The sequence below is a fragment of the Caretta caretta genome, chromosome 1, assembly GCF_965140235.1.
Source record: "Caretta caretta isolate rCarCar2 chromosome 1, rCarCar1.hap1, whole genome shotgun sequence".
NCBI lineage: Eukaryota > Metazoa > Chordata > Testudines > Cheloniidae > Caretta > Caretta caretta.
The window spans coordinates 256,342,837-256,370,418 of record NC_134206.1 but is presented as its reverse complement, the minus strand read 5'-3'; the positions used below and the strand labels follow the sequence as shown (position 1 = coordinate 256,370,418).

At 43.8% G+C, this 27,582-nt stretch overlaps 1 protein-coding gene and 1 long non-coding RNA gene across 2 annotated transcripts in view; one reads left to right on the top strand and one right to left on the bottom strand.

Annotated features, from left to right (window-relative positions):
- The window catches only part of SYN3 (synapsin III), a 289,948-nt gene that overhangs the window by 52,901 nt on the left and 209,465 nt on the right, over positions 1 to 27,582 (top strand). The window contains exon 4 of the mRNA XM_048832522.2: positions 16,871 to 16,962. Within this exon, the coding sequence (XP_048688479.1) occupies positions 16,871 to 16,962 (92 nt within the window). The remainder of the gene's footprint in view (positions 1 to 16,870; positions 16,963 to 27,582) is intronic.
- LOC125627934 (uncharacterized) lies at positions 566 to 8,668 on the bottom strand. Its single transcript, XR_007354117.2, has 3 exons — positions 8,581 to 8,668; positions 3,392 to 3,459; positions 566 to 2,133 (listed from the first exon to the last, which is right to left on the bottom strand). It is a non-coding gene; the product is annotated as an uncharacterized LOC125627934 (long non-coding RNA).

Here is a 27,582-nt window from a genome sequence, read left to right as displayed (position 1 = left end):
GTGAGCGTTTCCAACTTCAGAACATATTTCAGTAACACACACAGCAAAACCTCATAACTTCACAGACAGTGATAGCACATACAACTTAAGGGGATATTAATGTTCAACAGATTAAGATTTTTAAAATGATACCTTACAAGGTATACTTTGTACAAAACATAACATAACTATATGACAGTGGTGAGTATGGGGGTTCCAGGGTGTTGCTTTGGGGTAAGAGAATATAACCATTGTAGATGGAGGCTGTCAGGGTTCCTTCCCCACTCTGAACTCTAGGGTACAGATGTGGGGACCTGCATGAAAGACCGTCTAAGCTTATTCTTACCAGCTTAGGTTAAAAACTTCCCCAAGGTACAAACTTTGCCTTGTCCTTGAACCCTATGCTGCCACCACCAAGCGTCTTAAACAAAGAACAGGGAAAGAGACCACTTGCAGACGTCTTCCCCTAAAATATCCCCCCAAGCCCTACACCCCCTTTCCTGTGGAAGGCTTGGTGAAAATCCTCACCAATTTGTACAGATGAACACAGACCCAAACCCTTGGATCTTAAGAACAATGAAAAATCAATCAGGTTCTTAAAAGAAGAATTTTAATTAAAGAAAAGGTAAAAGAATCACCTCTGAAAAATCAGGATGGTAAATACCTTCAGGGTAATCAGATTCAAAACATAGAGAATCCCTCTAAGCAAAACCTTAAGTTACAAAAAGACACAAAAACAGGAATATACATTCCATTCAGCACAACTTATTTGACCAGCCATTAAACAAAAGGAAATCTAATGCATTTCTAGCTAGATTACTTATTAACAGAAGTTCTGAGACTGCATTCCTGATCTGTTCCTGGCAAAAGCATCACCCAGACAGACAGACCCTTTGTCTCCCCCCCCCACAGCTTTGAAAGTATCTTGTCTCTTCATTGGTCATTTTGGTCAGGTGCCAGCGAGGTTATCTTAGCTTCTTAACCCTTTACAGGTGAAAGGGTTCTGCCTTTGGCCAGGAGGGATTTTATAGCACTTTATACAGAAAGGTGGTTACCCTTCCCTTTATTTTTATGACAGAGGCAAACTACACACTATAGTTAAAAGCTAGTAACTGATTTTTCTTTAAGGTCACAGGTTATTCAGGCTTCTCCAACCCCCTCCATGATACCCATCTAGAGTTGGCCTTTTGGGCCCATGAAATCCAGTGGCCGCAAGTCCTTTTTAATCTTGTTTTTAGAGAGGATCTCAGACCTGATCTTAGCTGTGGGAGAGGCATTGCTGCCTGGGCTGGTGCTGATGGCACTAGGGCCCACTTAAGAAAGCTGCCTCCAGCTGAGCATGCTCCTCTGCTCAACGACGGGTGTGACCTCTGGCCACAAGGGAGTGAAGCTGAATACAGTAGCCAGTACAGCATAGACTATGTCTAGACACAGGACTGAGAATAAAGGACTGCTGGTTATTTTCAGGGCACGGAGAGGATATTGAAGTGGATAAAACTGGTGGGATGCAGAGCGGCCCCCTCTTAGAAGTCCCTGTTATCTAAAGTCACTGAACCTGGCCCAGATAATTCTGTCCTTTTTGACTATTACTTAAACTCTGCTGGATCACTTTTTCCTGAGGAATGTGTGATCTGGAAACCTGGTGATTTCTAGAAATCACCTTCCCCCCTCCCACCCCCCAATAGGACGGTACAGCATGTGCACCACACCACTCCAGAGAATGAGAGTCTGAGAACAACACAGAGGATTAGCAGCAGAGATAGTGCAGCTTTTCTCTTGCAGAATCTGCTGCCGTTTGGATAGTATTTCTTCAGATGTTTCCTAGAGCATCCTTCCTCAGCCCTTATGTCAGCTAATGGCTCTATTCAGGGACAGAAAGGGGTAAGGAGAGGAGCGCTCAGGCCAGAAGGCTCATGTAAATTTGTAAAGTTTGTTCCTGTTGCTCTCCCACCTCCTCTCTTTCCCACCATTTCTTTCTTTATCTCTCTCTAACACTCATTCTTCTTTTACAGCTCATTCACTTGTTCCCACGCCACGGGATTTTTTCAGGGTGTTATTATTCAATGAACTCCTCTATGTATGCTTCTGGAAATCTCTTGTGGAATAGGGTTATGACTGTGCTGGTAATGTTGACAAGGATTGCTCATGAATTACCTAGACAAAAGAGAGTTATAATACAAATGATCTCTCCAGTTTCATTGTACTTAAATTCCTAAATTAGTATTTTAATTAGTGGCATAGAGCGGGCATTCTGAAAGGAAGAATCTGATAGGCCAAAGAAGTGTAGTCACATAAACAGTCCTTTCTAGCCCCATGGATTAACCATTTATTAAACAACCATATAGTTATTCGTTTTGTTTGTTGGTTTAAAGAACTCGAAATTTTTATGAAAGAAAGGATTTCCAGAGGAGCCGTTCTTAAATATGGATACCTACAGTTAGGTGGTGGTTTTCACAGTATTGCTAAATCTATTATTCAGAAATCATGACAATAGGCCTCCAGAAAACTGAGACTGATTTAAAAATACTGATTTTTTAAAAACAATAAAACTGTTTTTTTATTTGCCTTCTGCTCTTTCGAGCCATTAGGTTTCGTATTTTCAAGCTATTCGCTGTGACAATGGGCCTAGAAATGTTCTTTTTTAAAAAAAAATTGAATCTGGATTTTAATGTAGTGGCATGACTCAGCTGGCACTTTAAGAAAAACAACAAATATCGCAAGACTGGCAGTAAAAGCACGACAGCTGACAACACTGAATGGCACTTAACCTTCAGCACAGGTACCAAGCGGCATGTGGCTACCTGGTATCAGTGTTCCCTGTAGGCTGTGTGCATTCACACTGGCTCAGGGCCATTAAATAGCATGTGTCAGGGTTTCTTCCCCACTCTGAACTCTAGGGTACCGACGTAGGGACCCGCATGAAAGACCCCCGAAGCTTATTTTTACCAGCTTAGGTTAAAAACTTCCCCAAGGTACAAACTTTGCCTTGTCCTTGAACAGTATGCTGTCACCACCAACCGTTTTAAACAAAAAACAGGGAAAGAGACCACTTTGGAGACGTCTTCCCCCAAAATATCCCCCCAAGCCCTACACACTCCCTTTCCCAGGGAAGGCTTGATAATAATCTTCACCAATTTGTACAGGTGAACACAAACCCAAACCCTTGGATCTTAAAAACAATGAAAAATTAATCAGGTTCTTAAAAGAAGAATTTTAATTAAAGAAAAAGTAAAAGAATCACCTCTGTAAAATCAGGATGGAAAATACTTTACAGGGTATTCAGATTCAAAACACAGAGGATCCCCCTCTGGGCAAAACCTTAAAGTTACAGAAAAAAGGAATAAACCTCCCTCTTAACACAGGGAAAATTCACATAAAACAAAAGATAAACTAATCAGCTTGCCTGGCTTACCTATATTGGTAGCAATATTGGAGACTTGGATTAGGATGCATTGGAGAAGATGGATTTCTGTCTGGCCTCTTTCAGTCCCAAGAAAGAACAACCATATAAACAAACAAAAGCCTTTCCCCCCCAAGATTTGAAAGTATTTTGTCCCCTTATTGGTCCTTTGGGTCAGGTGCCAGCCACGTTAGCTGAGCTTCTTAACCATTTACAGGTAACAGGATGTTGCCTCTGGCTAGGAGGGATTTTATAGCACTGTATTCAGAAAGGTGGTTACCCTTCCCTTTATATTTATGACACGCCCCCCCAAATCACAGATAGGGTGAAACACTGGCTGTGATTTCTTTCTGGAGCTATAGGAGAAAACAGAGTTAATAAGACACATACATTTTTAAATATACTACTAACTGTATAAAGACTAACAATATTTCCCACATTTTAAGGACGATTTGGACCAGTTGATTTTGGGAAACTTTTACAGGACAGTGCATTAGCCACTTTGTTAGAAGCTTTTGAAATGTGTTGTACGTTGAAATTAAAATTTTGGAGAGCTAAACTTCACCGAATACGTTTTTTGTTATTTCCCTTGGCGGTATGAAGCCACTGTAGCGCAGCATGGTCGGTTTGCAGGTGGAAACGCCGTCCCCAAATGTATAGGTGTCGCTTTTTTAGAGTGTAGACAATGGTGCAACATTTCTTTTTACTGATTGACTAATGGCTTTTCCTCTCAGACAGCTTTTTGCTGAGAGACACGACAGGATGGAACTTTTGATTTGGTCCTTCCTGCATTAAGACTGCTCCCACGCCACGCTTGGACACATTTGTGGTTACTAGGAACGGTTTGTTAAAGTCTGGGGCCCTTAGCACAGGGTCTGACATGAGTGTTGCTTTAAGCTGGTTAAAGGCCTTTTGACACTCTTTAGTTCACTAAACTGCATTTGGCTAGGTTTTTTTGGGTAGGTTTGTCAGTAGGGCGGCGATTTGGCTGTATTGCGGTACAAATCACCTGTAATATCTGGCCAAGCCTAAGAAGGATTGGACCTGTTTCTTTGACTTTGCGACAGGCCACTTTTGGATAGCATCCACTTTGATCTGTAGGGGGTTGATAGTTTTTTGACCCACCTGGTGTTTAAGGTAAGTCACTTTGTTTAGGCCTATTTGACACGTTTTAGCCTTAACAGTTAGTTTTGCCTCTCTTATGTGCTTGAAGACTTTTGTAGATGTTTTAGGTGTTTTGCCCAGGAATCCGAAAATATGGCCACATTGTTAAGGTAGGCGACTGCATATTCTCCCAAACCTGCTAGGAGACCATCTACAAGTTTTTGGAAGGTGGCGGGTGCAGCCCGAAGGGGAGCACATTAAATTTATACAGCCCGACATGTGTGATGAAGCCTGACCTTTCCTTGGCGGATTTATTTAGTGGTACCTGCCAGTACCCCTTGGTTAAGTTCAAGGTAGAGGTGAACTGGACCCTTCCCAGTTTTTTCAATAGTTTATCTGTGTATAGCATTTGATGGTTGTCTGGGAGAGTTATAGCATTGAGCTTATGGTAGTCCATGCAAAAACGTATCTCCCCATATGGTTTGGGAACTAGAGCCACTGGAGATGCCTATGCACTGCAGGAGGGGTGGATTACACCCATCTGTAGCATATCCTGGATCTCCCATTCTATAGCAGTTTTAGCTTGAGGAGACACCCAGTAAAGTTGGGCTTTATTTGGGTGAGCATTACCTGTGTTAATGGAGTGGTATGCCCATTCAGTCAGTCTTGGGGTGGCTGAGAACGTTGGCGCATAGCTAGTGCACAGCTCCTTGATTTGCTGTTGCTGCATATGCCCAAGGGTTATGAAGAGGTTCACCTCTTCCATGCCACCATCACTTTTTCTTTGTAGTAGACACCTTTAGGCCACTCAGCGTCATCTCCTCCCTGGGCTGTAAACTGACAAATCTTTAATTCTCTGGCAAAAATGTCTGTTAGTGCCTGGCACACACTTTTAGCCCTGGTGTTGCTTAGAGCTACTGCTTCCGGCCATCAGGTGGCAAAATTCATGAAAGTCAGACTTCCTCTCTGTGTCTTTTTTGGAAAAGGACCCAGAATATTCACAGCTACTTGCTGAAATGGAACCTCAATGATGGGGAGTTGCTGGAGAGGGAGTTTGACCTGGTTTTGGGGTTTTTCCACTCTTTGGCATACCTTACAAGATCGGACATAGGCAGAAACATCCTTGCCCATTCCCTCCCAGTGGAATGACCTCCCCAAATGGTCTTTGGTTCTGTTCACCACAGCATGGCCACTAGGATGATCATGGGCTAAGCTTAAGAGCTTTTCCTGGTACTTAGTACCAACTGTCTCTGAGGATGCCAGTCTTCCTGGTGTCCACTAGAAAGAGTTTCCTTATATAAAAGTCCTCTTTTTACAACAAACCGGGATCGATTAGAAGAGTTGAGAGGTGGTAGGTTCTCCGTGCTTCTGTCCAAGCTTTCTGGAGGCTTTCATTTGCTTCCTGTTTGGCCTGGAACTGTTTCTTTGATGCTGGAGACATCAGTTCCTCACTGGATTGTGGACCTGGGCTTGGTCCCTCTGGAAGCAATGCAGGTGATGGGGCTGTTTCTGTTGATGGTGAACCGCTTTTCGCTGGTGCACTATGGGGTATTTTAGGCTCTGGCTGAGCCTCTTGTGTAGGGTCATCTGCTGCTACTGCCAGTGCAGGCTCGGTGGTGCCCTCTGGTGTTGGAGCTGTAGATGGGGTTGCAAGCGCTGGACTCAGTGCTGGCAATGGTTGTGGTGCTGGTTGCTTCACCAGTTTCAGTTCGGGGTCTGGCTTTGGCTGGGTCTCTGGGACTGGATCCGCTATGGCCGTTGCAGTGGTTGGCAGGGGATCCAGTTCCACCACCTCCATCTGGGTGCCTGGTAACACAGACGGGGCCCTGGTGGAAGGCTCAGGAACAGGGATAGGTGTGGAAGCTTGCTTAGTCTGGCTGCGGGTGACCATTCCCACCCTCTTGGCCAGCTTTACCTGGTTGGCCAAGTCTTCCTGAAGCAACATGGGAATGGGATAATCATTATAGACTGCATTATAGACACATTCCTGACCAGCCCTTGTACTGGACAGGCAACTTGGCTGTAGGCAAATTGAAAGAGTTGGACTTGAAGGGTTAAATCATTACTTGGGCCTCTGGGTTGATTTAAGTTGGGGTCCACTAAGGGTTGATGGATAGCTGACACCTGCACTCCAGTGTCCCTCCATGCTATAACCCTTTTCCCACCCACACTCACAGTTTCCCTTCACTCTAAGGGTATCTGGGAGGCATTTGGACCTGAGGACCTTTGGTGTGACCCCAGTGCAATGAACTGTAATCTGTTGGGGTTCTTGGGGCAGTTGGCCTTCACATGCCCCAGCTCATTACATTTAAAACATCGCCCAGCTGACTGTTCACTGGGGCGAGGTGGTTTGCTGGAGAATGGTGTGGTGGGACGATAAGGTGTCTGGGGTTTTCCTTGGAATGTAGGTGGGGCCTTGGGTTGCCCCCAGTGATAGGGTTTTGTTTCGGGTTACCCCTTCTGATATTCGCCCCAACTGCTATTAGTTTTTTTTCTTTTCTGCCACCTCCACCCATTTGGCTCCAATCTCCCTGGCCTTGATTACAGTTTTGGGCTTCCCATCTGGGTGTACCTTTCTATTTCCTCAGGAACACCCTCTAAGAACTGCTCCATTTGCATTAGGAAGGGCAACTCTTCTGGAGATTTAACACTTGCTCCTGATATTCAGGCATCCCAATGTTTCACAATGTGGTAGGCATGTCGGATAAATGACACGTCTGGTTTCCACCTTAGGGCTCTGAACCGCCGACGGGAATGCTCGGGTGTTAGCCCTATTCTGACTCTCACCTGGGTTTTAAAAAGTTCATAACTGTTTATGTGTTCTTGAGGCATTTTAGCCACCACCTCTGCTAAGGGTCCACTGAGCTGTGGCCTCAACTCTACCATGTACTGGTCTGTAAAGATGCGGTACCCAAGGCAGGCCCTTTCGAAGTTTTTTAAGAAGGCCTCGGTATCATCACCTGCCTTGTAGGTGGGAAACTTTCTATGATGGGAAGCAGTACCTGGAGAAGGATTGCTAGGGTTGGTTGATATATTCTGCTGAGCCCTTGCCTTCTCCATTTCCAGTGCATGCTTCCTCTCTTTTTTTTTTCCTCCTCCATAGTTCTCTTGTGGGGAGCTTCCTCTGCCTCCACCCTGGCATTTTCTGCCTCCACCTCCAAGCGCCTTAAGGCCATCTGTTTATCATGCTTTTTTTGTTTCTCTTCAGCTTCGAATCTGGCCAGCTCTAGTTTATTAGCTGCTTCACTGTTAGTCATTTTCCTGCTTTTTTGTGCTTAACTCTAGCTATACCCGAGAGTTAGGGAGAAAAAAAAACTTGTGAATTTCCCTGCAGGAGGTTAACTACCCTGCCTTTAGGTAGAGAGAACTCCAGCTCAAAAAAGAAAAATCCCTTTGTAAAAAAACTAACACCTCCATCTCCAGGAAAATAGACAGAAAACCCTCTAGCTGCTTTCAGCTTAAAAAAAAACCTCTTCAGGTCTGTGCTTTTGGTTCAAAACGATCTCTGGTTCAAAATGATCTTTGGTTCAAAATGATCCCACTGCTTCCACCATGTCAGTGTTCCTTCCCCACGCTGAACTCTAGGGTACAGATGTGGGGACCCGCATGGAAGACCCCTAAAGCTTATTCTTACCAGCTTAGGTTAAAAACTTCCCCAAGGTACAAACTTTGCCTTGTCCTTGAACAGTATGCTGCCACCACCAAGCGTTTTAAACAAAAAGCAGGGAAAGAGACCACTTAAAGACGTCTTCCCCCAAAATATCCCCCCAAGCCCTGCACTCCCTTTCCTGGGGAAGGTTTGATAATAATCCTCACCAATTTGTACAGGTGAACACAAACCCAAACCCTTGAATCTTAAAAACAATAAAAAATTAATCAGGTTCTTAAAAAAAATTTAATTAAAGAAAAGGTAAAAAAAGATCACCTCTGTAAAATCAGGATGGAAAATACTTTACAGGGTATTCAGATTCAAAACACAGAGGATCCCCCTCTGGGCAAAACCTTAAAGTTACAGAAAACAGGAATAAACCTCCCTCTTAACACAGGGAAAATTCACATAAAACAAAAGATAAACTAATCCGCCTTGCCTGGCTTACCTATACTGGTTGCAATAATGAAGACTTGAATTAGGATGAATTGGAGAAGATGGATTTCTGTCTGGCCTCTTTCAGTCCCAAGAAAGAACAACCACGTAAACAAAGAGCACAAACAAAAGCTCCCCCCTCCCCCCCCCCCCGCAAGATTTGAAAGTATTTTGTCCCCTTATTGGTCCTTTGGGTCAGGTGCCAGCCAGGTTAGCTGAGCTTCTTAACCATTTACAGGTAACAGGATGTTGCTTCTGGCCAGGAGGGATTTTATAGCACTGTATACAGAAAGGTGGTTATCCTTCCCTTTATATTTATAACAGCATGCATGAGACCTCTCACTGGATGTACAATGTCCTACTCTCCAGCTACACCACCTTCACCTTCCTTCTCTGAAGGGCAACCCATACATCAAACACACATCCCATTCCCACTCCCTGCACTCATTCACACATCCTGTTTGGCCTTCTTCCTGCCCAGGGATTAGGGACTGCAGAGTCATTAAAACTCTGTAACTCTGTAAATGTCAATATTAGTATAGTGCAAATCAATATTTACAAAGTGCTGGCTTTTTTACCTACAAAAATTGGAAATTATCAACTAGAATTGTTGGAAATGTCAGTACAAAATGATTAAGGGATCCCATTTACTGGGTTAAAAATTACACTCCTCCCTCCCCCCAAAGAGAGACCATACTGCTCTAGTATGATGACAACTGGCTCATTTCAGAAGCAAGGCTGGGAAGGGCAAAGTGTCCTAGCCAGAGGCAGGTCCTTGCAACATAAGGGGCTTAAAGAAGAGAAAAAAGGGGGAATTAATGGGGATCCTTAGGAAGATGGACAGGCCTCTCAGGGAAAGGGATAATCAGTAAAGAGAAAAGCAAATAGAAAGGATGAAAATCCTCTTCTACTTCTTCTAATACTGCTTAAAATTTAACATACCCAGCATCAGCCTCTCAGCGTGTCAAGTGGCTCATATAGAGTATTCATCAGGTGCAAAGAACAAAAGCATGTGGAGTGAAAAACCAGCCAAAGAGAAGAGGAATTAGCAAAAGAGAGGTCTGTTGCGAAATTTCTGGATTCTGTTCAAAGATCTGTGTGTGTGCATACACTTGCAGTGTACGTATGTTTGTACGCAGATACGGTATTGCATATACAATTATGGAGGTGTCCTGTCAACTCCATAATTAAGATGGCATTGAAATGTGAAGTTAAAGCAGTATAAAAACGTGTGTGTGTGTGTATAGTCATATAAAAATCCAATGTAACCTTGTCTTTTATTTTAAATAGGCACCAACGAGAGGAGCTTTTAGTTAGATTAAAAGCAGATGAGGGCTTAGAAAGTTCAGTAGCTCAAAAACCAAAAGCACAGGGAGTGCTGGGAACTGCGTGGACATGCTAAGCCTGCTAGCTTAAAAAAAAAATCACAATCCTTCTCTCCACTGCCGTGTAGGAGATTAAACTAGAGTCAAATGCATCTGATTAGAGAACAGAATGGAATATCTTTTCTGGACTTTTTCTTTTTCTTATTGCCATCGTTCATTCACTGGCTGGTTCTGCAAGATGGTATAAGTGATGTTGACTTGGGGAAAGAAATCACTTTACTCCTCTCTATCTGCCTGTTGAATTTCTGTTGGCAGAGTGTCCCATGTAGTGCCTGTTTCCCTGTCAGAGACCTGAGAATTTTCCTCTGCCCTTTATCTCCTCCCCCCAGCCCCGCCCCTTTATACCTTTGGAATTGCATCACCACCATCAACTTTCTGACCAATGGCTGGTGGGCAGGACTCCTTTTGCCGTCAATCACTGCCACAGTATGAGACATACATTCCCCTCCACTCTTCAGGGGCTGAACATACTGCTTCCAAAGTGCTCCTTAGCTTCCTTCTAGCTCAAGGAGTGAGAGATTTGGACAGGGATTTTAACACACAAGTTGTACTGCTTTAACCCCCCCTCCCCCAAGTGTGGAGAGTTGTACTGGTATAAATATGCTTATATTAGCATAGCTTGTTTTCCTACAAAAAGGGGAATAAGCTATATCGGTATAAGGCACCTTTGTACTGGACTAGCTGCACCCACATTAGGGGTTATACAGATGTAACTGTTTTGGTTTAAAAAAGATCATGCCCCTAACCAAAACAGTTGTGCCAGTCCAAAACCTCTGTTTTCCAGGCCTATGCCCACGTCTCCTACATCACAGTATCAAGAATTGGTACTGGCAAAAACTAATTTGTTTACATTTACAATTCATTTTTTGCTTTTAAATTATGAGTAATTTTCTGCTTTATTCTGTGGCAAATATATAAACAACCCCTCAAAAATATTTAACCAAAATGCTTCGTTGGCACCTAAAACTTTGTGTCAAGTTTTTGGCAGCATTCAGAGCAAAGACTGGGATGGAAAGAGTCCAGAGAAGTTGGAGGTTTCATAAAATGTTCTAAAGTTTGAGGAAGGTTTGGGAAGTTTGGTTGGGGGGGGCGGGGGGGGAAGAGTTAAAACACTTAAATACTTTTTGTGAAAAATGTCTTTCATCGTTTAACCTCAAAATGTAAATGTGAGTCTGCTAAATTCCGGGACCCACAGAGTTACAAAGAGTATGGCTATGCAGTCCATGGGAGCAAGCCTTCCAGCATGGGTTGACACACTTGGGGCTAGCAAGGCTCCCTCAAGTACTCTAAAAATAGGTGTGTAGACTACCCTTTGAAGTGGGGGCTCGGGTTCTGAAGCCTAGGGAGGGGGACAGGCTTCAGAGTCCAAGCTCCAGCCTGAGATGCAACTTCAAAGCACTGTCTCTACAGCTATTTTAGAGCACTAGTTCAAGTCCTGCTAGCCCAAATCGATTGATACTGGCTGGGAGGCTCACTTCCAGGGGTTGTGTAGATGTACCCAGAACATTCTGGGCCCTACAGTCTGTGATATGCTCAAAGGTTGTGAATTATTTCCACGTTCTCTGGACCTGATTCTCTGTTAAGCAGTCATTTACAGGAGTGAAAAGTGAGTGTAAAACACCACCAGATTAGAATGGTAACACTTACATCCACTTAGCACAGGTATAAATAACTACTCGATGTGCCAAGGACCTTTCCCTCTGATGCACAGTTATCTGTCAGTCTCTCTCTATCTTCACTGACTGCTTTCAAAGACCGCTTTTGTCTGCAAGGTAAGCACAGGTTCATAAAGGCATCAGACCCTTGAGCTTCCAGACAAGGAATTTGGCAGGCCTAAAAAACCCACAGAGCAAAAAATACAGGGAATGATGGGAAATCAACAGGAAACAATTCTTGCTCATTAAAGGGTTCAGGCTTCTTCTGAATGTTAGCTATCAGGGGCCTGTCTGATAGCACAAAGCACCTATGTGAAAGAGGAAATGGCTGTTAACTTAGCAGAGTAAGGCAGAAAACCAGTGCCAGCAAAAGGTGATAATAGGTGAGAATGTATGATTGGATAGGTCAGTGTTGGGCATGCTAAAAATACCTTATATGGATAGGGCTATTTACACACATAAGGGAGATTTGATGACCGTTTGGTCCAATTCTACATTTTCTCACTCAGGCAAAATTTCCATGAAAGTTGATGGCCTGAGTAATGAATGACTGCATGACTGAGAGTAATATAACCTCCAGAGTGACACACAGTCCGTAGGAAGAAAAGGAGTACTTGTGGCACCATAGAGACTAACAAATTTATTTGAGCATAAGCTTTCGTGAGCTACAGCTCACTTCATCAGATGCACACAGTGGAAAATACAGTGGGGAGATTTATTTATAAAGAGGACATGAAACAATGGGTATTACCATACACACTGTAACGAGAGTGATCAGGTAAGGTGAGCTATTACCAGCAGGAGAGCGGTGAGGGCGGGAGGGGAACCTTTTGTAGTGATAATCAAGGTGGGCCATTTCCAGCAGTTGACAAGAATGTCTGAGGAACTGTGGGGGGTGGGGGAATAGTTTTACTTTGTGTAATGACACATCCACTCCCAGTCTCTATTCAAGCCTAAGTTAATTGTGTCCAGTTTTCAAATTAATTCCAATTCAGCAGTCTCTCCTTGGAGTCTGTTTTTGATTTTTTTTGTTGAAGAATTGCCACTTTTAGGTCTGTAATCGAGTGACCAAAGAGATTGAAGTGTTCTCCAACTGTTTTTTGAATGTTTTAATTCTTGATGTCTGATTTGTGTCCATTTATTCTTTTACATAGCGACTGTCCAGTTTGGCCAATGTACATGACAGTGGGGCATTGCTGGCACATGATGGCATGTATCACATTGGTTAGATGTGCAGGTGAATGAGCCTCTGATAGTGTGGCTGATGTGATTAGACCCTATGATGGTGTCCCCTGAATAGATATGTGGACACAGTTGGCAATGGGCTTTGTTGCAAGGATAGGTTCCTGGTTTAGTGGTTTTGTTGTGTGGTTTGTGGTTGCTGGTGAGTATTTGCTTCAGGTTGGGGAGCTGTCTGTAAGCAAGGACTGGCCTGTCTCCCAAGATCTGTGAGAGTGATGGGTCGTCCTTCAGGATAGGTTGTAGATCCTTGATGATGTGTTGGAGAGGTTTCAGTTGGGGACTGAAGGTGATGGCTAGTGGCATTCGTAGTCTGTAGGGTATGTTCAGATTGTGCAGGATATAAGCACTTTATAAAAGTAAGTCTCTGGCCCACTCATGGTTGCCAAGTTAACTCTCCAAATGTAAGTCATGTGTAACTGATGCAGCAATGAATGACGGAGTCTGCCGATAGCATGAAACAATGGCTCTGGGAGGGGTGAACTCTCTTGCTCTAGTAGACTCAATGGAGATAGACTAACTTAGATCTTACGCAGATAAGAACACTGGTGTGGTGATGGACTGGTAAAACTGTGATATTGGAGAGAACGTGACCAGTCATCAAACAGCTGACAGTAGTTCATTTGTGCACTTGTGGTCCCATTTGAACTCCTTGGCACAAAGAATTGGGTTATCCCTTCCTTTTGGATTGTGGGAAATCTCTGTTATGGAAGGATTCCAATGTAAAAGTTGGTTAAGGGATTTCCTTACAATGTTTGAAGAGTAGATGTGATATTACAGGCACTAAATGTAGCCAGCCAATTGCATTATCAGTATGGCTAACCCCAAGCATTCAAAGCTCATAAGTCAGGCCTAAAAAACGGTGAGATTTTTAAAAAAATGTAGGCATGATGAGGTGTATAAACCCCACATTAGAACTGAAGGGGTTAAGGAGCAGTGCTGGACCCAGGTGACTCTACCCCTGCACCTACAGAGCCTGCTCCAACTGGAGCAGGAGCTTAAAAGAGAACCAGACTGCCCACAGCTGAGCTGACAGGGTAGGGGCACAGGCCTGTTCTGACAGCTCCTGAGCAAGGCTGCTATAGATGCCATCACTGCAAGGAAGGGGCTAGCACTAAGCCAGCTATGCTGAGCGTTTCGTTGTTTGTTGTTGCTATCTTATGTTAGACTTGGAGATGTTGGGGGGAGGCCAGTGGCCCAGGGAAACAGCCTGAAAGCACTCCAGCATGCTTGATATTGTTGCCTCTCTTCCACCTCTTGTCTCTGCTGTAAGGAAGGGATAGAGATGTGGAGAGCCTCAAGGCAAGGGCGAGTCTCCTGCAGGAGAGGGCTGAAGACCTTCCCTTTGTGAGGGCATGGGACCGTATATATTCCTCTAGACTCTCCTTTTCTGGAAGGGGATGATTATTAATCAGTGACCACCAATTTGCAGTGCGATAGTTGCAGGCAAGGGGCACTGGAGGTGGCAGGGAGAAATGTCGAGGCCTGGCAACCTAACCACTAGGAAAAGTCACCAGTAAGCCCAGGGCCTCACCCCGTCATGGTGGGATTCTTTTTATTTGCCTTCTGGTTTCTGAACCTTTAGGGTGCACTCACTTCATATTTTCAAGCTTTTCTGTGCATCCATGAGAGTTAGAAACACTTTTTAAAATGAAATTTGACAGTCTCATACAATCTCTTGATTTCAGTTACTGGGCCTTTAAGAAAAATGCTAATGTATTGTATGACTCATGATGTAATTGTGAGAGTTGGCAACACTGCATAGCTACGAAACTAGGTAGAAGCCAGTTTGAACTAGTTAGAGGACTAGTTAGAGGACAACATTGCCCAATTGCTTTTTTAAAAATCTGTAATGAAAAGCCACACATGAATTTAAAAGATGTGGCCCCTTTTTCCCTTGTAATGATTCAAGAGAGAAGATCAATTTTCTGCATCCAAATTTAGGCCTTGTTACTGCAGTGACAGGTTTCAGAGTAACAGCCGTGTTAGTCTGTATTCGCAAAAAGAAAAGGAGTACTTGTGGCACCTTAGAGACTAACCAATTTATTTGAGCATAAGCTTTCGTGAGCTACAGCTCACTTCATCAGATGCATACTGTGGAAAGTGTAGAAGATCTTTTTATACACATAAAGCATGAAAAAATACCTCCTCCCACCCCACTCTCCTGCTGGTAATGGCTTATCTAAAGTGATCACTCTCCTTACAATGTGTATGATAATCAAGGTGGGCCATTTCCAGCACAAATCCAGGGTTTAACAAGAACGTCTGAGGAGGGGGGGGGTCCATTTATTCTTTTACATAGAAACTGTCCAGTTTGACCAATGTACATGGCAGAGGGGCATTGCTGGCACATGATGGCATATATCACATTGGTGGATGTTCACCTGCACATCCACCATTGGTCAAACTGGACAGTCTCTACGTAAAAGAATAAATGGACACAAATCAGATGTCAAGAATTATAACATTCATAAACCAGTCGGAGAACACTTCAATCTCTCTGGTCACGCGATTACAGACATGAAAGTTGCTATATTACAACAAAAAAACTTCAAATCCAGACTCCAGCGAGAAACTGTTGAATTGGAATTCATTTGCAAATTGGATACAGTTAACTTAGGCTTGAATAGAGACTGGGAGTGGCTAAGTCATTATGCAAGGTAACCTATTTCCCCTTGTTTTTTCCTGCCCCCCCCCCCAGACGTTCTTGTTAAACCCTGGATTTGTGCTGGAAATGGCCCACCTTGATTATCATACACATTGTAAGGAGAGTGATCACTTTAGATAAGCTATTACCAGCAGGAGAGTGGGGTGGGAGGAGGTATTTTTTCATGCTTTATGTGTATAAAAAGATCTTCTACACTTTCCACAGTATGCATCCGATGAAGTGAGCTGTAGCTCACGAAAGCTTATGCTCAAATAAATTGGTTAGTCTCTAAGGTGCCACAAGTACTCCTTTTCTTGTTACTGCAGTGAGATACACAATGAGATAGACTCCTGCCTTCCCATGGAGCCCAGTTGATTTTAATAGGGCTTTGCATTGGTAAAGGGGTTTACCTGCATGTGTCTTGTTGCAGAATCAGGGCCTTGAAAGCTATGGTGATAGGCACTTTAGACAGACATACTATGCCTCACTACAGTTTATTCATTAAACTGTAATTAAGGAAGACTTTAGAAATTCTGAATATCCTGACTGGCTTATATTGACATCCTACCCCCGCATATAATGTTCAATACATTCCCCAAGTCTAATTTGCACTCCTTTCTTCATGATATTCCATATTGGTAATCAGGCCCTCAGTCAAATGCATTTCTAGGGGATTATTACATATATGACACTGTTGAAGTCCTTGGGATCCATCTGAGACATGCAGCAGGCGTAGTCACCTGGAACTCACCTTTTACCTCTAATTGCTTGATTATTCTTTGCTAACCTTTTCTTGAGTGTGAGTTACACTTTACAAAGAGAACACACTGAATTGTTTTAATAATTAAACAGTAACGTAGTAACCTACCCAGCTCCAGCAACGCTAAACATTTAATAGTTAAACCTTTAATAGCTAAGCCACTTCAGCTAGATTCCCCTGTTTGTCACCTTCCTGCAGCATAATGAGGCTTTTTGGCCATTAAGGGAAGCATAAATCTCTTGCATTAGGTTTATAGCTGGCCAGTGCCATGACAGCGGATTCAGACATAATTCCAAATGAATGTTTCCAAGTGGGAACTTGAGTCATACTCAAATGATTTTACCTCTGTTTTTGTTTTTTGGCCCAATGGTTCTTAATTCCTTTAGTATTTATTACTGCAATAAACTTAATCCTGAGTAGTCATGCAGCATTAGTAGTGGAGCAATAAACACTTCTCCAGTGTTTCCATTGCAAATCAGCAGTAATTGGAGCTGCTGTTGCCTCATGGAAAACTTTTGAAAGAAATATTCCATGTGAAGACAGTTTTGCATTTCTGTCAATTTATTCTTTGTGTTTTCTGTCACCATGTAATGCTCTGTTCTTTCACTTCACTGCAGGCTGAGTTCTCAGAGCTGAACCTGGCTGCTTACGTTACTGGTGGCTGCATGGTGGACATGCAGGTCATGAGGAATGGCACCAAGGTAGTAAGGTGAGAAAGTCTGACTTTCTTTGCATATCTTTCTTTTTAGAGAGATGTGAGAGCAAGAAGGATGAGCCAGGTGCCTGGCCACAGCCCACTGAGGTCAATGGACAGGCTCCCATTGGCTTTGATGGGCTTTGGATCAGGGCCCAAATGTACATTACTTCCTAGTTTTGTTGTTTTCTATCCTCACTTTTCCCCACCCATTAATTTAGGCAGAAACGTCCCATTCTCATAATCTTTTGTACTTCAGGTCTGATGGTACTGCCAATGGGCAATGGTCTTCATTTCACCTTTCCCTCTCGTATTTTCCTGCTGACTCACTTCGACTGTAAATACTGCCTTGCACGCACAGCCAGCCCCATATATGTTCCACTTTGATGGGGACAGTCTGCTTGAATATCTGCAGGTCTGGTGGCTGCAGAATACTTCTGTGTATGTCCTCTACTAACCTGTCTGCTTCTCAGCACCATCTTCCTTAGGGAAGATTTTCCTCTTCAACATTGCCTTCTGCGCTGCCTCAGGGCAGGATGCCACCTCTCAGGCTGTTGGAGATTTCTGTAGTTGTTAGCATTTCAGAATAACCACCTTGCATCAACCACAGTCTACTGCAGGCAAAGACACATCCCGTAGTGTTGCTCTCTGTTCATCCTGGCCATCTATCCATTTCATGAGTTAGACAGCATTAGTCCACTTCTTTCTGGTACTGAGGTGCCCAGAATATCAATATGGTATGTTAGGTGAAATCTGACCTAAGTCATATATAGAGCAATGATCACCTCTTTGTTTCATGATGTGAATGACATTGTATATGCTGCCCCCAAATCACGTTTTTCCCCAAGTTCACTTCATAGTTTGTTCTGTCATTACCATTTTTCAAATTTTATTTTGTTTTCTTTACCCTTACATTTGTTCAGGTTGGAAATTTAATTGTCTTCTTCCCTACCCATTTTTATAACCACTGTAAGTTGCTCAATGAGTTGTATGACAGACCCAAATACCGTATCTTAAGTAGATGCTCTCTACCGTATTCTTCTACAGCATTAATATGGATGTTAAAATCGATCAGATCTCACACTGATGATCACTGGAACATCCCACTAGACATATCCCACAAACTTGATACACCTCTGTTGAGCTTTGTTTATAGTTCTCCAGCCATTTTTCAGTGATTGTGACCATGCTTGTATCTATGCAAATTTCCAGTGATTTTTCCATGTAAGATTTCGTGAGTCTGTGTTAAATATTTAAAATTCAGATCTATGACAACCATTGTGTTCACTTGTCCCACTAATTTTTGCCTCCCAATGCACAAATTATTTCCATAGAATCATAGAATATCAGGGTTGGAAGGGACCTCAGGAGGTCATCTAGTCCAACCCCCTGCTAAAAGCAGGACCAATCCCCAATTAAATCATCCCAGCCAGGGCTTTGTCAAGCCTGACCTTAAAAACTTCTAAGGAAGGAGATTCTACCACCTCCCTAGGTAACGCATTCCAGTGTTTCACCACCCTCCTAGTGAAAAAGTTTTTCCTAATATCCAACCTAAACCTCCCCCACTGCAACTTGAGACCATTACTCCTTGTCCTGTCCTCTTCTACCACTGAGAATAGTCTAGAACCATCCTCTCTGGAACCACCTCTCAGGTAGTTGAAAGCAGCTATCAAATCCCCCCTCATTCTTCTCTTCTGCAGACTAAACAATCTCAGTTCCCTCAGCCTCTCCTCATAAGTCATGTGTTCCAGACCCCTAATCATTTTTGTTGCCCTTCGCTGGACTCTCTCCAATTTATCCACATCCTTCTTGTAGTGTGGGGCCCAAAACTGGACACAGTACTCCAGATGAGGCCTCACCAATGTCGAATAGAGGGGAACGATCACGTCCCTCGATCTGCTCGCTGTGCCCCTACTTATACATCCCAAAATGCCATTGGCCTTCTTGGCAACAAGGGCACACTGCTGACTCATATCCAGCTTCTCGTCCACTGTCACCCCTAGGTCCTTTTCCGCAGAACTGCTGCCTAGCCATTCGGTCCCTAGTCTGTAGCTGTGCATTGGGTTCTTCCGTCCTAACTGCAGGACCCTGCACTTATCCTTATTGAACCTCATCAGATTTCTTTTGGCCCAATCCTCCAATTTGTCTAGGGCCTTCTGTATCCTATCCCTGCCCTCCAGCGTATCTACCACTCCTCCCAGTTTAGTATCATCCGCAAATTTGCTGAGAGTGCAATCCACACCATCCTCCAGATCATTTATGAAGATGTTGAACAAAACCGGCCCCAGGACCGACCGCTGGGGCACTCCACTTGACACCGGCTGCCAACTAGACATAGAGCCATTGATCACAACCCGTTGAGCCCGACAATCTAGCCAACTTTCTACCCACCTTATAGTGCATTCATCCAGCCCATACTTCTTTAACTTGCTGACAAAAATACTGTGGGAGACCATGTCAAAAGCTTTGCTAAAGTCAAGAAACAATACATCCACTGCTTTCCCTTCATCCACAGAACCAGTAATCTCATCATAGAAGGCGATTAGATTAGTCAGGCATGACCTTCCCTTGGTGAGTCCATGCTGACTGTTCCTGATCACTTTCCTCTCATGTAAGTGCTTCAGGATTGATTCTTTGAGGACCTGCTCCATGATTTTTCCGGGGACTGAGGTGAGGCTTACTGGCCTGTAGTTCCCAGGATCCTCCTTCTTCCCTTTTTTAAAGATTGGCACTACATTAGCCTTTTTCCAGTCATCCGGGACTTCCCCCGTTCGCCACGAGTTTTCAAAGATAATGGCCAATGGCTCTGCAATCACAGCCGCCAATTCCTTTAGCACTCTCGGATGCAACTCGTCCGGCCCCATGGACTTGTGCACGTCCAGCTTTTCTAAATAGTGCCTAACCACCTCTTTCTCCACAGAGGGCTGGCCATCTATTCCCCATGTTGTGATGCCCAGCGCAGCAGTCTGGGAGCTGACCTTGTTAGTGAAGACAGAGGCAAAAAAAGCATTGAGTACATTAGCTTTTTCCACATCCTCTGTCACTAGGTTGCCTCCCTCATTCATTAAGGGGCCCACACTTTCCTTGGATTTCTTCTTGTTGCCAACATACCTGAAGAAACCCTTCTTGTTACTCTTGACATCTCTCGCTAGCTGCAGCTCCAGGTGCGATTTGGCCCTCCTGATTTCATTCCTACATGCCCGAGCAATATTTTTATACTCTTCCCTGGTCATATGTCCAACCTTCCACTTCCTGTAAGCTTCTTTTTTATGTTTAAGATCTGCTAGGATTTCACGTTAAGCCAAGCTGGTCGCTTGCCATATTTACTATTCTTTCGACACATTGGGATGGTTTGTCCCTGTAACCTCAACAGGGATTCCTTGAAATACAGACAGCTCTCCTGGACTCCTTTCCCCTTCATGTTAGTCCCCCAGGGGATCCTACCCATCCGTTCCCTGAGGGAGTCGAAGTCTTCTTTCCTGAAGTCCAGGGTCCGTATCCTGCTGCTTACCTTTCTTCCCTGTGTCAGGATCCTGAACTCAACCAACTCATGGTCACTGCCTCCCAGATTCCCATCCACTTTTGCTTCCCCTACTAATTCTTCCTGGTTTGTGAGCAGCAGGTCAAGAAAAGCTCCCCCCCCAGTTGGCTCCTCTAGCACTTGCACCAGGAAATTGTCCCCTACGTCCCCCCCTTCCATGCTATGTGAATCCAAACCACTGGTGCATCCATCAGCTGGTGGTCAGTGCCAGTCTACTCCTTTGTTCACTCACACACAAAACTGGAATGCTCTCCAAGAAGATCACCTGTATTGATCCCATTTTCTTTTCTCTTCCCATGCCCTTCCCATGGTCTATCAAAACTTTCCTTCATTTATTAAACTGTTACTGGCAATAAAACTTTGTGTCTGAAAAAGGGGGTGTCTTTTGTTTGGGGTGAGTGAGTTGTCTGTATTATTGGGTGTCTTTCTGGATGGGTGTTTATATATGAGAAAGAGTATGTGTGTATCTGGCTGTGGCAGTGGTGTGTACGCGTCTTTGTGTTTGTCCTTGTGTGCTTGTAGATGTGGATATTTGTATGGTGGGGGTGACTTGGTGGGTGGGTGGGTGGGTGGGAATCTGTATGGGTGCCTTGCATAAGTGGATCTGGTCATGTGTTATATCTATTTGGACGTATCTCAGCTTTGACATACTAGTGCACACATGCAGCATTTGTTCACCATATGTGCTGGTATGGCCCCCTGCTTAGCTCACTTGGGACCATAGAACAGCTGTCTTATATTACCACCCTTGGAGCAGGTTAGAAGACACAGAGAATGAAAAAGAAATTCTCTCTCACTTTGGGAAGCTAAGAAAGGAGAACACTCATACGTCTTGTGGAAAGACTCTTCCCTCCCTCCAGCCTTGGTCAGAAGAGAATTCCCACACTATTCAAATTCTTCTGTGTGGGGCTGGAGAACAGATTTGTAGGAAATCACTAGGTTTATCATACTGTGTATCACTGGGAACTCTCATTCTTTGTCTTATCCCATAGATGCTCTCCAACCCTCATGCCTACCAAAAGTCAAGCTAAGAGAAGAGGAGAAAACATTGGACAATGTTCGGTGTTATTTTTCCGGATGACGCATACAGCTGTCACACTTCACTCATTCACTCCAAACCTGCCTCTCCTACCTTCCTCCCCACGCTCTTCCCCTCTGTCTTGTCCTCCTCACACCAATCCCTCCCTTTGTCTTTCCATTTAGCTAATACCCTACTCATGACAACCTGCCCAAAAAATTAAAATCAATAGTATTGTGGCACTAACATAACACTTGCCACCATCACACTGTTCACTTTGCATGTGTGTTATGCTCCATTCCCTTACCTTTTTGTCTGTCATGTCTCCTATCTGTGTTTATACAGTGTCTAGCACAATGGGGCCCTGTTCTTGGTTGGTCTTTAGGCACTCCCATAATAACCTCATAATTTATACTGCTCATAAACATGAAAATATATATACGTGCCAATTGTGTGTGTGCACACATACTGCACAGCCATGGACACAGACACAGGCATGCACATACTTCAGTTTCCTGACACACATGCAACTTGTCTCTTGTGCACGTGCAACTCACCTTCTCCTCCCTCATGCACATGTTTCTCCAAGCCACAAGAGCACATATGTTATATACCCATAAATCCACCCATGCCACAGACAGTCTCACCCAGGCACAATCCTCATGCATGTATACACACAGCTCCCTAATGAAGATAATTTGATACTCATTGTGGTTGAGTTATTCTACTCACAGCCAGAGTAAACCCCTAAAGAAGATGGGAAGGATTGACAGATCTGTAATATTGTGGGAATAAATTAGGGAGGTTCTAAGTTAATGCTCTCTGCAAACATTGAGGAGCACAGAATTCCTCAGAAGAAACATGAGTAATTTCTACTTCTAAAATACCCAAACCACAGTACAGCAAGCTTCTGCTTAAGCAATTGCTTATGTTCACTCAAGGAATGGAAGGTCTGAGGCGGCCCGGAGAACCTGAAAAGAGTTACAAGTTCAAGGCCGCAGAGTGGAGAAAATGTTGATTGAACAAAAACAAAGCAAGAGATTATTTTTTCCTGGGCAAGGGGATTGTTTGGGGGCGTGGTACAGATGAACCATTTAAGTCTCAGGTAGGGTGACCAGATAGCAAATGTGAACAATTGGGACACTTTTTGGGGGGATCAGAGTAACAGCCGTGTTAGTCTATATTCGCAAAAAGAAAAGGTGCCACAAGTACTCCTTTTCTTTTTGGGGGGAGGGGATGGGAGGAAGTATAGTTGCATGTATAAGACAAAGCCCCTAATGTCAGGACAGTCCTGATAATATCACAGGTAATGTGAAATTATCCCATGGATGAATAGTTCTGGAGGTCATATTTTGTTCACTACTTTTTTTCCCCTCACACCTCACTAAATCTAAGTTAATTATTAACCAGGCTTTACAGAAGCAGTCAGAACACTCCAAGCTGGCAAGATATAGTGCTAGTGCTAAATTTTTAATGTCCTGAATGCCTGGAAATCCCCCAAACGGGACATAGGAAGCAATGGTACCTCACTAATATGCACATTTAGGATCCCCCACCCCCGAAAAAGCAATGGCCGCTCCATGCTCCTCTTCAAAGGAATGGTAACGGAGTGCTGCAGTAAGGGTTTGAATTACTAATTTAAAACAGTCAATGCACTGTCATGTATGTACTAGTAGATTATGAATAAATAAAAATAACCTACACTTCGTATTAATAAACAAAACATTTTCTGGTATATTATCTTCACATTTTAAATTGTGTTAATTGAATTCTTCCCTAGTTAGTTAAATTCAGTTATTTGCAATGGGTCTCCCAGTCATTCATATGGAATAGATAGGGTCTATTGCATGCTTAACTCAAACCCCTTTTTTATTGTTTTTGGGGCCTACAATTTAGGACAGTCTATTCGTCCCTATGCCAATTGATTAGAACTGCACAAGTAAATAACTGTGGCGCTCTTTTCTGAAAAAGAAGCCCTGTTTAACGGGAAGGTACAATATTACTTAAAGCTCTATCCCTATCCCTTCCCTCAGACAAAATTAAATACATAATTTTGTACGCAGAGTTGTCAATTGGGGAGAGCGGGGAGTGGCAGTAAGTGGACCTTCATGCCGTTTTGGATTCTGCCACTAGCTTGTGACATCTTGGGTAAGTCACTTCAGCTAAGAATGTTAAACTTGGGCAGCTGAAGTAAGGTGGCCTGATTTTTAGAGACACGGGGCTCCCACAAACGACAGGCAGTTCAATGAGGACTAGGGGCATGTCTGCACTACATCTGGGAGTGAGCCTCACAGCCCCGGTCCACATACTCCCACTAGTGCTCTAGAAATAGGTATGCAGACATTGCTTGGATGTTGCAGCTCGGGCTCTTGAGCCCACATCCCTCACCCTCTCCCCAGGCTTCAGAGCCTGAATTCCAGCCCGAGCCTCCATGTCCACACAGATATTTATAGAGCCCTGATAACACAGTCTGTGGATCTGGGCTGGGTGGCTTGCTCCCAGATGCAATGGAGACATGCCCACAGGATTCTCAGTACCTCTAAAAATCTGGTCACTTATCTAGCAGCCTGAATATGGATTCAGATGCCTAACTATTGAGTTACCGACATTTGAAAATGTTTGCTTTAATTTCTCTGTACCTCTGTTTCTCCATATAACATTCACTCTGAGAGCTCTTCCTTGCACACGTCTCCAAAAATTCAGAAAGAAAGAGAGTAACCATATTATGGCTTATGTAGTCTCTAATGAACTCTTTCCCACGTTACCCAAGTACCATACTTATTGCAACACTCCGGATGCCTCTGTTCAGTAGGACCAGCAACAGAACAAGTGGATGTGATGTGGGATATTAGCATAATGCCTTGTCAGAGCAGTGTGGGGAGATTCTGCAGTGCACCTGCCCTGCCTGCATAACAATTGCAGCATCAGTCCTGTGATGATATGCAGCACCAAAACTTTCCCAGTTAAATGTTAAATAAATAATATTGTGCAATTTGATGAGCGGCTTCATAGCTATAGAGGACCTTTCATTCCAAAAGATCACTAACCACCTTGGAAACAGGCATTGCTTCCCCAGTGAAATGCAGCCACCTCTGACTGGAGCATACCAGCTCATAGCTGCAATATCCATGCCCAGGACCGCAGTTATTAAAGTGATGTCTGAAAGACCCACACACAGTAAACTGCCTGGGACTTAATTTGTCTGTCTCAGAAGGATGAAGGGCTGAGTCACCCCTGTTGGGATTAGACCTAATGGGCCTGATTTTTATTTCTGCTAAGGCCCCCGTACACTGCACTCTGGCAGCCTAAAGAGATCGTAAACTGTTAGGGTTACACCCACTTTGAGTCCCTTTACGCTGCCAGCACAGGATGAAAGGGCCTCCGTGGAAATGAGAATCAGGCCCAGGGAGCCTACTGTATATTTCTAACTTGATGCTTAAAACTCCCAAGCCTGCCCTCTCTCTCTGCATTAGATAAAATTCAGGGCTGTGTTTGCCACCCAGGCCTAGTGAGCCTGCAGTTTTTGCCTCTGGCAGATGTGGGGGGGGGGGGGGAGCAGAGGTACACTGAAATCCAGGAGTGTTTTCTGTCACAGGGAAAAGCAGCTTCTGTGGGAGTGTTTCAGATTTTTAAAGATATGGATTAAATATATGTCGGATTTCTCCCCTCTTTCTGCCTCTCTAGTTGGCTCCTTCAGGTAGAGGCATCATTTTGGCACTCTAGTTCTTCTGCCGCCAGCTAGTGATATGAACATCCAGGACAAGGCCCATCTCTTTGTGTGTTTGTATGGTGCCCTCCACAATAGTGTCTTGGTCTGTGAGTTGGGCCCCCTGAGGCACTGCCATCTTACAAATAATAAATGACTAACTGTAAGAGGTTTAGGTACTGCAGTGAGGAGAGTCATAGGTACCTAAATAGATTGATACAAACAGATCATGCTTGAGAAAAGGAGTGGGTTAGTTCCACTGGATCAAAATGAGACAGAATTGGCCACTGGCAAACAGAGAGACTGAAAGTGAAGAGAAGTGGAACCAGCCATGCTGAAAAAAATGGCTGTTGGGAAGGAAATCCTACGGGGTGAGCACAGGTCTCTTGCAGGGAGAGGGGTTAGTACTACAGATTTTGCTTGCAATTCAGCCGTTTTGTCTAACAATGTGCATGCTTCACTCTGCTAGCTGGCTGAAATGACGCTGTCAATCACAACTGTGGAGAGGCCAATGAATGTTCTGTTTCTTCAATACAAGCCCATTCGTCTCTTTAATTAATTGTGACTGTTCTGTTGATTCTGGCTGATTTAGCATTTGCATGTGTTCTAGTGACAGAGCTGGAGCCTGTTGCATCACAATCCTAAATCCATTGTGCCCTAAAAATCTGTTTCTCCACGACATGCTTTTGCACCATGATCTATGATATGATCTCACGGATAGGAAACTGCCACTTCCACGTACAACTCACCATGCTGGGGGCAGGCCTTTTCCTGCTGTTCAGCATCTGCTCGCTCCAAGAGGCAAGTATATTCCTGCTGTACAAGGGTTGCCAGCTCTGGGATGTGAATGCTTTAATTCCACATGTGGATGACCACCTGTCTCAAGTGGATGTTTTCCTGTCACATAGGGCCCCACCCACGCAACAAAGGGGATAGTCTACCACACAGAGGCTGTCCCCTGAAAGAGGTGTTTCGTTTCCTGTCCTATGACGATATTTTCTTGCCACACATTAGCTGCTCACTGCTAGGCAATCAGTATTTTTTGTCGCCCAGAGACTGCTCACTGCTAGGGGGTGGGTTCTTTCTGCCATTGTTCTGCAAAGGATACATGAAAGTAGTTTGAGAGAGCTAGTAGGTATGTGTCGATCCAAGAGGTTCTCTAATAGGAAACTCAGTGTTCACCTCTGACATCTTCCAGAAATCTTGTTTCACAGAAGAACCCTTGTTGGTGCCTCTTCATCATTTGGCTAAATTCCACGCACGTTTTAGGAAAATGTCCTGTCTTTTTTAAAGCCAAACTGGGAATCCCTGCAAAGGAAGGAAAGTTTAGGAGGATGAAGAAACTGATCTGGAGAATGTAGTCTCCCAAAAGCCAGACGGAAAAATAATATATGTAGCGTATAGTTTTTCCATGATCTACACAATGTACTGTATTATAACAGTACAATATGTGCCATATATTTAACACAAAGTGTACAGAATAAATGTATTTCAAATTAAATAAATTTGGCTGACTATTTTAAATAGATGTCATGCTGGTATATTTCAAAGCGAATGTAACTTTTTAAATATGTATTTAAAGAAAAAACAACCCGCCCTCTCTCCCCAGCAAACTGCTACCCTCACCTAAGCACTCAGCAACCCAGGGAAGTCAGTGGGTTAGAATAAGGTGTAAATCAGGGTAGAATTTAGCAGCCTGTACTTACATATTTAACAATCTAGCATGTGCAACACACTTTTTTATAAACCCTAGTAACTAGTCCCACAAGAGAGGTGATTGCCTTATTCTTCCACCATCGTCCCCACCCCACCCCCCCCTTTTTTTTTAGCAGAAGCAGAATGGGGAGGTTAGGGTTTTCTTTGGTTGCATCCATTCCAGTTGCTGCTGTTAAACAGCTGCTTGGAGGGACTGTTTCTCTCATCGGGGTTTAGTTATATCCCGGATGAATAATGTCCCTCTTCACCTCTCCAGCAGCTGGCATCCAGCTGACGTGTGAGTGGGATGCTGACAGCTATTGGGAAAACATTTGGAGTGGAGGCAGCTGCCAGAAAGCAGAAGTCACTGTTACCAGACAAGGGTGGGGAACAATTTAGAGATTAAAACCCCTCCCTGGCCCTTTCACATTTACGCGTATTCCTTCTGCTAAGAAATTTGAGGCCAAGGTCTGAGTTATCATTCATTAGCTAAATCGTAAACTGAATGAAAAAGCTAGTTAAAGTATTTAAGTTTGGTCACTTTTTTGCTTCTATTCATCTCTTTTCTTCATGGGTTTTTATTAAGTGATGTTTCAGAGGAAAATTGAATGTTGGAAATGATGGGGCAAAGTCTGCTTTGTTCTACAGGTATAGTTGTGGAAAGAGTAGATTTTG